This window comes from Sinocyclocheilus rhinocerous, unplaced genomic scaffold (assembly GCF_001515625.1).
Source record: "Sinocyclocheilus rhinocerous isolate Xijiao unplaced genomic scaffold, SAMN03320098_v1.1 scaffold554, whole genome shotgun sequence".
In the NCBI taxonomy this organism is placed as follows: Eukaryota; Metazoa; Chordata; class Actinopteri; order Cypriniformes; family Cyprinidae; genus Sinocyclocheilus; species Sinocyclocheilus rhinocerous.
The window spans coordinates 500086-511596 of record NW_015627893.1 but is presented as its reverse complement, the minus strand read 5'-3'; the positions used below and the strand labels follow the sequence as shown (position 1 = coordinate 511596).

The following is an 11511-nucleotide window of genomic DNA, read 5'->3' as shown; positions in this document are numbered from 1 at the left end:
CGTGAATCGAATCGAATCGTGAGTTGAGTGAATCGTTACATCCCTATTTAATAATAATTTAATACATTTTTCTCATGCTTTAACAAATTACACTTATTTTTGATGTGTTGACTAACATACTAAAGCACATGGAAAGTACGTGAGTATAATTTTACCTCTAGTGTATTCACTATTATATTTAAAGTTAATATATTTAAAATCTACTAAAATAAATGTGTAATTACAAATACATTACAATACAAGACATAGAAGTTTCAATAGAAATTACATTAAAATATATTTAAGTTTACTATAAATGCTTGTCAGTACACCTTTTAACCATATACGCTTAAGTTTAACTAACTAAAACTATATATATATATAAAAAAAAAAATGCTAAAGTGTACTTCTTTTTCACCAGGGGTGATAGTTAACCATCTTGTTTTGCAATTTTGTTTATTAAAGGGGTCATATGATGCGATTTCAATTGTTCCTTTCTCTTTGGAGTGTTACAAGCTCTTGGTGCATAAAGAAGATCTGTAAAGTTGCAAAGACTAAAGTCTCAAATCCAAAGAGATATTCTTTATAAAAGTTAGGCGGGGCATAGAGGACCTACAATAATGTACAGTATTTGAAAAAGAATGTGTATTTTGAACATTAAAGCATGTCAACATATTCTGTTACACCAAATACACAAAATAATGATCTTTAAAATAGCATCATATGACCCCTTTAAAATAAAACAACAAGCCCTCCTATCTGTTGTCATGATCAAGTTAAAAGAATGGTTCTCCAAAAGGAAAAAAACTCCACAGAAGCAGTCAATAAAGGGGTCATATGATGCGATTTCAAGTTTTCCTTTCTCTATCGACGCGTTTCAGAAAGGCGGGGCATAGAGGAGAAACAATAATGTACAGTATGTGGAAAATAATGTGTTTTTTTAACCTTAAACCGCATAAACACATTTCATTACACCAAATACACCAAATAATGTTCTTTTTAGCAACATCACATGACCCCTTTAAGTTCTATGGACTGTATTTCAATTCTTCTGAAGCTTCTCTGAAGTTTCTTGAAAGTCTCATGGGCAAACACCATTAACGTCAAAGCTGTCAAATACAATTTGACAGAAGTTTAATTTGATCATTTTTAGATGACCTGTTCTTTTAACTAGGGCACGTGTGAAGTAAGAGCCAACCGGCCTATCAGCCAAACAGAGAGCAGAATAATCACTCTTGCTCTCCCAGTCGAGTTTAATGAGGGGTGAAGAGCTTCCATTGGCTTGTTGCACGTTTGGTCACAGAGAGCTGATTCATGGCACCAACTCTTGTCCTCAGTCCCCACGCCGATTGTACCATCTTATCTGAGCAGCTAAATTGCCTCTTAGTGAACTGACTAGCCTTACAGGATCATTCTAGCTGCATTCTATCCTTGTCAAAAAGAGTGCTCTGTTTGAACGTTCCCCTCCCAGCTAATGTAATGCCACTGGCTCACGGTGCACATCTCTGAACAGCAGATCGCAGAAGGTCTGGTGTGAGTCGCTGAGCTGATGTACGATACGTCGGGCCATTTTGATTGGCGTTAGTATGTTGTTGGGGAAAATAACATTGTGTGCAATGACAATACAGTTATTGTGCAGTTAATGTATTGTTTGTTGAATGTGATGACATGAGCAGATACTCCAGATATCAGTTTGCTAAGTCAAGCCTCATTTTTGTTGTCGCTTATACGGGATTTGTGATATTAAACCAAGAAACAAGTAATATTACATATTAAACAAAGTAACTTGCCATGTGCTATTGGCATGAAAGGATATTAGTCTATACTTTTTTTAATCAATAAAATGGTCAAAAAAATAGTTAGACATTAAAGAAAGAACCCAAGGCATTTCTAGAGACCAGAAAACCAGAGGCTGGTTTAGCAGCAGTCTAGCCCTAACAACCATCCAGAAAACACTAACAAACACGTAGCATAAAAAAGTGTTGAATGTTGGACACTTCATGCAGTTTTTCTTACTTAGCCCTAGCAACTACATGGTAAAAGTGGTGAAAAATAATCCGAACACTACCAAATAAAACCCTCGAAAACCACCACCAACAGCTCTGTGATTGCATGCTTTTTGTAAAATTGATGGTGTACCAACAGCTTCATGTTTGCATAATATTTAGGTATTTGTCACCTGCATGAAGGCTGGTATACACTACATGACTTTTCAAATCTGAACAGACTTTTAATTAAACAGTAGGCATCATATACTTACTGACTTGTGAATGGTTACAGAGAAAAGACTGGGGATCATACACACAAATGACTGAGGATCACACACTACCAGACATTCAAGTCATTCCCAACGCTACAAGCTTACACAGAAACATATGCCTTGATGCATGATAGATGAAAACAGCTTGTGTTCTGCGATCAGCTCAAAATATAAAACATTTCTGATATCCTTTGACTAAATGGATTCAGTCTGAGCCAAAAAAAATGGGTTACATTTAGACATTCTTCTGACCCTAACTACAGGTCAACTAACTCTCATTAGAGTATTAGCAGACTGTAGATTAGCAGGTTAGTAGAATAAGTTAACACGTATTTGTAAAGCCAACTGAATGTGTGTTGATCATCAAAATAAAGTGTTAGCAGATGTTAAGCAGACAATCTACTAATACTCTAATTGCTGATAGTTGACATGTACTGTAGATGCAAAGTTATTTAAAGTTAGTAGAATGTCTAATGTGAACTATCAAAATAAAGTGAAAATTGGTGTCTTGTGCCCGTTATAGACTACGCAACTTTCTGTGAAATTGGTCAATTCTGAATGATTAAAATCTGTAGAATGTAAATTGGACCAAAGTCATATACTGTAGTGTAATCCAGCCTTAAGTTCAAAGCAAACCTTTTCAGTCTGAAGACATCAGCATCAGCAAGATGATGCAAAACATCAGCATGAAATGACATTGCAAGCACATTGATTTCTTCTCAAAGAAGTAGAGTTTTGATGCAGGTGTATATGCGAGTGTGTTACAGTCAGTGTTGGGGAGTCACTAGTTACATGTAACGGAATCCCGTAATTTAATTACAAAATAACTCTTACAGTTACTGAGAAAAAATGTGTAGTTAAATTACAGTTACTTATGAAAATGTGAATGATTACTAAGGGGGTTACATCTGAATATTTTCACACACATACAGATATGATTGATTTATTTCCCAAATTGCATGTTTCAGGAATAACTCTAACCCTAACCCTGATCTGTGTTTATTGCTACTGTAAGGTTAACCCCACCTGCTTTAAATGTTTCAAAATGATTAACAGTTTAGAAAAATGTAGAAAAAATTATATAAAAATATATACATTTAAATTTAGAAAAGTAACAAAAAAGTAATCAAATGTAATCAGTTACACTAATAAAGTAACTGATATATCGTTGCACTACTTATTACATTCTAAACAGGGTAACTTGTAATCTGTAACCTATTACATTTCCAAAGTAACCGTCTGTAACACTTTATTTTAAGGTGTCCTTGTTACACATGTTACATGTACTTACTATTATAATAACAATAAATTATGCATAATTACATGCAAGTAACCCTAACCATATAGTAAGTACATGTAGTTAATTAATATTACCCAGTACCTAAATGTATAATTAAACTGTAACAAGGACACCTTAAAATAAAGTGTAACTTAACCTTAAGTTCATTGTCAGTAATGAGACATTCGATTGATGGAAGCACTGATGTATTATATTCCTGCTGCTGTGCTGGTCTCAGGTCCTGGAGAGGAGCATGCGGCTGGAGTGTAAATGCCACGGTGTGTCTGGATCCTGCACCACCAGAACCTGCTGGATGACCCTCCCCAAGTTTCGCGAGCTCGGCTACATCCTCAAAGACAAATACAGCCACGCTGTCCACGTGGAGCCGGTCAAAGCCACGCGCCACAAGCGGCCCACTTTCCTCAAGATCAAAAAGCCCTACTCGTACCGCAAGCCCATGGACACGGATCTGGTGTACATCGAGAAATCACCCAGCTACTGCGAGGCGGACCCCGTGACTGGCAGCGTGGGCACTCGGGGCCGGGTGTGCAATAAGACGCTGATGCACCATCCCAACGGCTGCGAGCTGATGTGCTGCGGCCGTGGATACAACACACACCAGTATTCACGCGTCTGGCAGTGCCACTGCAAGTTCTTCTGGTGCTGCTACGTCAAATGCAACACTTGCAGCGAGAGGACAGAGGTGTACACATGCAAATGAGCGATGCTTATGGAAAAGGTAAGGGTCTTTCATCCTGACATTAAAAGATGACTCAATCAGGTGGCATTTGTACTTTTGCACAAGACCTTACTTCAGACTCACTCTAATGGAAAATCGTCAAGATTGTCAAAGCTTTACTCTGGAGAAAGAATTGCGTGAGAAGGAACGTGGAACTAAAAGTGTAAATGACTGTACCTTTGATGCCACACAGCTTTCCTCTCTTTCTTCCATAAATCCTGAAGCTGTCTGGATTAAAAGAAGGCTCTCTGTAAAACTCATAACAACGACCTGCACCTTGATTGTACCAATGGAGCTACTGAGACATGGACGTCTTGCAGGCATGCAGCGAAACGTACAGAGACATTGACAAATAGAGCAAAACAGCAGGGTTCCAGAAGTAGAGGAGAGGACTTTCTTTTAATTTTTTGCTACAAATCAACCCAGGTATCCTTGTTACTTAGTAACATTAATTACCTACATGTACTTACTATATGGTTAGGGTTAGGATTAAGGTTTGGCTTAGGGTTACTTGCATGTTATTATGCATAATTTATTGTTATTATAATAGTAAGTACATGTAACGTGGGTAACAAGGACACCTTAAAATAAAGTGTTACCAATTATTCTTTAGCACTAATCTTAAGATCATCTAAGTGTACTCAACTGTGCTATTTTGGGACACCATGAATATGAACTAAAATGTGCTTTTAACATACTTTCTCTGTAAAAAAAAAATGTATTTAGATACCACTTGTAGTACACTTGAGTGTACTAGTGTATGAAAGATGGTGTCCCAAAATAGCACAGTTGAGTACACTTAGATGCTCTTAAGATTATCTTAAGAAGTACTAAAAAATAATTTTTAGTATGTTAAATACAAAATTAGTGTGTCAAAATAGAGCACTTTAAGTACATTATGGAAGTGCACTTTTTATTTTCTCCTGGGAAAGTTTGTAATGATTCATCTTGAAACTGGTTGGTTCAATTCATGACTTTAATTGCCTTATTTACGTTTTTTTATTTTATTTTTTAAGTAAATTCCTATAGAGAAAATGAATGGGAAAAGTACTTCTGGAACCAAGGTTGCTGATCGCTGTTGTGCTCTGTTGTTAAATTCTTCCAAACAACTGATTTTATTTATTTATTAAAAACAATGTTGTTAACTGTAATTAATGAGACACTGGAAAGAAATAGTGGATCTGCAGCTCTGTTCACGAATACACTGAGATTTGTATCTTCTGAAAGAATAGTTACAGTTTTAGTTTACAAGACAGGAAGCAATATTTGTTTTTTCCTATGAGAAATTTCCTGTGTGCTGCTAGTCTGGATTAATCACATTCGCTGTAATATTACGAAACTACTGACCACAAGCTTTTTGTAACTGGTATAGTGATGAATCCAGATGTAGAATTTACACTGAAATTGTAAAATATCGGTAAGAGAGTATATTTTGTAAAATAATATTTTTATATGAATGTTTTATTTATACTTTGTCATTTCTGAACACCCAATGCATTCCGTTTGCATTATGCAATAACTTTAATTTGTGGGTGACAAAGTTGGAATGTGGATGTTAATTATTAAAATCAAATTTAGATCTCATGCAAGCATGGTTATGTTGTTATAGTTTAGTGTTTGCTAGTGGAAAGCAACACTGTTACTAGTGCTCTTACTTAGGTTTAGTGATTTGAACAAAGTGATGCTAGGCACAAAAAAAGGCCAAAAAATGGGATCTAAATGGGCTGAATAAACATTACACAACAGCAATGCTCCGTGTTGGAAAGTGACTCCAGCTCCGCGTGTAATTGATGAGCGCAGTGAGTGTTATGGTGATGACTTGCTCAAGGGGGTGGAGCTGGAGCTGGAGCTGTCAGGTGATTGATGACTTTGACATTTCTTTCATTCAGACCTTTGCCACTCGTTGCTAAACAACTCCACTGACTGCTGCGAAATATCCACCAGATCGCCTTACACATGATGATAGCATTCAGATAGCTTTCTCAAAAACATTATTAACACACGGGAAGATAAGAAATATTAGATAGATAGATAGATAGATAGAAATAGTCAGATGATAGATAGATAGATAGATAGATAGATAGATAGAAATAGTCAGATGATAGATAGATAGATAGATAGACAGATAGAAATAGTCAGATGATAGATAGATAGATAGATAGATAGATAGATAGAAATAGTCAGATGATAGATAGATAGATGATAGATAGATAGATAGATAGATAGATAGATAGATAGATAGATAGGTTTTCTCCGTTCTGGTCCTGTCATCGAAACTCAAGCTTATGTTTGTTATTGTGTCAATTGCCAAAGAGAAGTAAAAATGCTCACTTGGATTGCAATTAAATTCTTAGCTGTGTTTGTACATAAACATCACTTTTTCACTGCCAAAGCTTGTGTGATGTCGGCTATGCTCATAACATTAGGCCATTTTTTTAATATTATACTTCAGTATTTTTATATGGTATACTATATTATCTAACAGAAGAGCATTTGGGTTTAGAGTATAGAGTATTTGGGAGTATAGAAATTTAAAAAAAAATGAATATGAATAGCTCAGAACTCATAGATCATTTGATTCTGGGTGAGAAGCTTTGAGAAATCTCGGACTGCAATTCAAGTCACCTTTATTTCTACAGTGCTTTACACAATACAGACAGTCGAAGCAGCTTCACGGTGATAAACAGGAAAATAAAGTTCCAGCGATGCAAACCTGTAAAGCAGCTCTAAAAAGAGGACAATAGCAATCGGTTGATTTTTAAAGCCAATAGTTTTTAGTTTAAAAGTGAACTGTTAAAGTCCGTTCATGTTGATTCAGTTATCTGGAGTTTTGCCAACTCTAAGGATGCTGACACATGGAGACATCGGTTTGAGACATTGTATTATTTTGAATAGGCCACATATTCTAGAGCGTTCTGTGAGATTGATGCGGAACATTCTCCGATCACTGGACCACAGGGACAGACGTCAGAGCTGAACTTTCAACAGTTATATGCTTTTCCACAGTGCTTGATCTCGCTTGACGCAGCCCTTGCTGATTATAATGAACAGTAAATGATGATCGGACCATTTTTCACTCAAATTGAGGGTAAAAACCACAAACTATCAGTAGTCCAAAGATAATAATAACAGCAGTAATTGCATGTAGTGAAGAGGAGGAAGAAAAGTGTGTTTTGCACCCGCTGCCTGTCTATAAATCACCCAACACATAATTGCATCAGTCATCCGTTTGTTTTTCATCTGGTTGAGACATGCACACGCACCTAGTGCAAGGCAGTCTTGCCCTGATCTTCTTCACACATGTGCTTGTTGAATCTGTAGGATACGTGTGCGTTTGACTTCTGAAGGAAATCATTCTTCTGAAGAATAGTTCAGCAGCAACACTTCTACGTCCTCTGTGTTATGGAATATGTTTTGTTATGGGATATGAAATGTTGTTTTTGACAGCTTCTCTTTGCATTGTAACCTTTCCAAAAGGTTAGAAGCTTCAGAAACCCCACAGGGAACATTACTAGACGCTTAGATTAGACTTGTAAAGTCGCAGAGCTGATATTGTTGAGAAAGAAGAAAGCTTCCCCTTTAGGTGTGTATTTCGCAACACGGTTTTTGAGATATGAGGAGATGGATTTGTGAGTGAACTTAAGTAACAACCGCCTTTGAAGATCATGCGTGAATTCTTGTTCTGGGATTGCTATAATCATAGAGTCCCAGATGATACTTTTCATCTTTCGCTGTGTGGTTGGGTGTAGGGTATGCTGGTCCCTCATGCGCCCCTCCACCTTTAATGTTATCTGAGAAACGATTACTGCAAACCTCACATGTCTGGAGTATCTCCGTGTGCAAAACTCAATGCTGAGAGATCTTCAGGGATTATCCCATTTTCTCTTTTTCCTGACACAAACCTCATGTTACCTTTCAGAAAGCTATATGCTGCTTATTGCATAAAGCAGACAAAGTTTCCATATTTGTTCATATTTGATTGAGTACACTGTAAAAAAAGGTCCCATAACCTAAAATGCGCTTCATGTAAAAGCATCTAAATGAAATATAACTGGTTTTATTCAAGTCAAAAAAAAGATCTAATATGACTGAATCGACCTGCTACATACGGTTCCCTAGTAAAAAAGTTATATATTTAAAATGCATCTATTTCATACTAAGTATAGTTCAAATCTATTAACATATTTACTGACAGATAACTCGAGACTTACTGATATAAACATTATAATTAAACTGTATTTGGAGTACTTGTGCATAATGCACATTTCTTAATATTAAGCCTAAAATGTGTTTTAATGACACTATTGGTGAGGATTGTATGATCTTTGAATAATATCGGTCTTTAAATGCATGATATTTAAAGTGTATCTGAAGTGTACTTGTGAGAGTTCCACTTTATCACAATCACATATACTAAGCATATCTTTAGTTGGACTTACTCCTGCACAATTAAAGTGCATTAAGCACAAAATGAGTTGTTGCAATTTAGCAGACTTTAGGCTACCAGTTTAGTATAGTAAAGTACAATTGCAGGATATTTACGTAAATGTATTTGTAGTATGCTTAGCATGAAATAAATGTATTTCAAATACATTTATGTATATTTATTTTTCACTATGGTTACACTAACAAAAGTGTTTTATTAAGGGTCTGATGCAGCAGAAGAGCTGCAAATCTCCACTTTTTACAGTGTATACAAGCCGATCAGCTCAACTCAAGTTGTTCCCCATGTCTTTTAGAATCGATATCTTTATGATGCAAATGACTGCTTATCTCCAGGCTGGTGTATTAGTGCTGGCAAATGGTGATGACGAGTCTTCCTCTTTGAAGCTGCTGTATGTCTTTCATGTCCTCTGGCTTAATGAGCACATGTGCAGATCAACAGTGTTGTGACAACAGCACCACGTCTCAGTCCAGATCACTGTTGGTGAATTAAAGACATGTTTACTGTGTCAACAGTGCTTTAATATACAGGAAAACATGGACTGTCTTGTTTGACTTTTTGTCTCACAAAACTGACTCAAGCTAAGAATACATATATTTTTTATAGACAAACCGTGTTTGTTAGTTTTCACTATAAACTGAGTGTTTGTAGATTCCCTCCCCGCTTATTCTCTCTCTCTCTCTCTCTCTCTCTCTCTCTCTCTCGTTTGAAGTAAATGCACATGTGAGCTGGAGGAAAGATCGATGTCATAATAAGTGAAAATCAGCTGCGTTGGAATTAAACTCTGCAGGACTCAAGTTGAAGTTTCCTGTCCTCCAATATAACTCTGAAACTGCAATTCTGGAAATAAAATGCAATTACACTTCATTCAGTAGGATTGTATTTGATCGTTAGTGTAATTGTAGAGGATTCTTTTTTAATCTCATGAAGATCCTGTAGGAATGTTTCCAAATTATGATGATGACATTCCGTTAGAAATCCTGCGCATTCCATTTGTGCATTACAGGATTCATTTGAAGACGATCATTTCAAAGGTTACCCATCATCCTCACTGATGATTTGAAGTATTAGTTGTGCTATGACAACTGTTTTTAAAGACAAACTGAGTTCGTTAGTTTTCACCATAAACTGAATGTTTACAAATTCCCTCCCCACTTACTCTCTCTCGCTCTCTCTCTCTCTCTCTCTCTTTGTTTGAAGTAAATGCACATGTGAGTTAGAGGAAAGATTGATGTCATAATGAGTGTGATGGCATGCTTTAGTCATTTAAACTGGCAGTATCATCTCAAATTATTTCATGGCTTTCTGCAATGATACATTGAGAGCAGGTCCAGACAGGAGCGGAGAGGCTGTGAGTTACAGTGCCTGCAGGACATGAGGAGCTCACTCTGTGTTCATGCCCTTCTTCATGAGGAGCTCACTGGAAAAAAGCAGTGCATGCATGACCTCCGGTATAACTCTTTTCAGTTGCACTGAGTTGAATTTTGAATGCACTCTATAAATATGCGATGGTGAGGTCTCAGTGTTTGCAGAGTAAACCTGCTGAGTAGTTGCTCATAGTTTCCTTTTTTATCATGCAATGATGCAGAAGTAGCAGCACATCTTTTTCCATATTGTGGCGTACGTTCGAGTGCAATGGATTATTGAAAATGATATAAATGTGGGGTGGGTGATTGGTTCTATGTACTGTATCTGTTGCTGACTGGATGTTGAGATGTGGATGCTGCATTAAAAAAATGAATGCAAGCTTGCAGTTTGTTGTAGAAGGCTGGGTTTAAGTGGACTAAATGACTGGAGAAGTCCTGCATACAGTACGTCACCAGAGACAAGTGTGTTGCCTTCCCCCTGAAAATCCAGTCATGACATTAAAAAAAAAAAAACTAACATATGCATGGATGAATCGTCACAATAACATGCATTTAGAAAGTAAATAGGATGAATTTTCATTTCATGCCAACTTTAAACTTTAGGGACCAATTCTCACTATTAACTAGTTGCTTATTAGCATGCATATTATTAGCATTTTGGCATATTAATGTCTTATTCTGCATGACCATATTTTAGATCCCTTAACCCTAATACAGCAATACCTTAGCAAATTAGGAAATTATTGAGGCAAAGGTCATAGTTAATAGTTAATTAACAGTGAGAATTGGTCTACAAAGTAAAGTGTGACCAACTATTTAATAAAGGTTTGGTGAAGCTTAAAGGCTCTAGGAGGAGTTACCAATTTCAAGGAATGTCTATGGGATTTTTGGCCAGCTGCCAAAAACATTAATTAATTATTTCATGTAATTACGTTTTATTGATTCACTGCAAAAATTGTCCAAATGGTTAAAAAGATTTAGTAAGTCAAGTCAAATTTATTTGTGTTAGGAGTTAGGAGTGTAGAAGAAAAGCCTATAATAAAGCATGATCATTAACAGATTTACAAAGATCAATTTTTTCTAAATGAAAATGAGTGTAAAAAGTTTTAAGCATGATTGGTGTGAGGTATTATATGACCTCTGTTCAGTGACTATATATGACCTATTAGCAAGGGTTCAGAGAAAGGTCAAAGGTCATGCTCAGTGTCGGAGCAGCACTGCTGAAGAATGGGAATGTTAATGAGTCAAATTCGATGTGACAAAAGACATAATGGAAAGATTAGAAAAGCCTTTGTGTCTCACCAAAAAGACAGAAAGCCTGGTGATACAGCACTGATTAATATTAACCTGAACTCACAGACACTAACTAACTCCCTAAATGCTCCAGTTAGTGTACAACAGCGTCCAAAGGCAGAGACAGACAGAGACGAATGTGCTTGGAGA

At 36.4% G+C, this 11511-nt stretch overlaps 1 protein-coding gene across 1 annotated transcript in view; it reads left to right on the top strand.

Moving 5' to 3' along the window:
* The window catches only part of LOC107736972 (protein Wnt-7a-like), a 17151-nt gene extending 12472 nt beyond the window's left edge, over nt 1-4679 (top strand). The window contains exon 4 of the mRNA XM_016548363.1: nt 3757-4679. Coding sequence (XP_016403849.1) covers nt 3757-4239 — 483 coding nt within the window. The 3' untranslated portion in view covers nt 4240-4679. The remainder of the gene's footprint in view (nt 1-3756) is intronic.
* The last annotated feature ends 6832 nt before the right edge of the window (nt 4680-11511 follow it).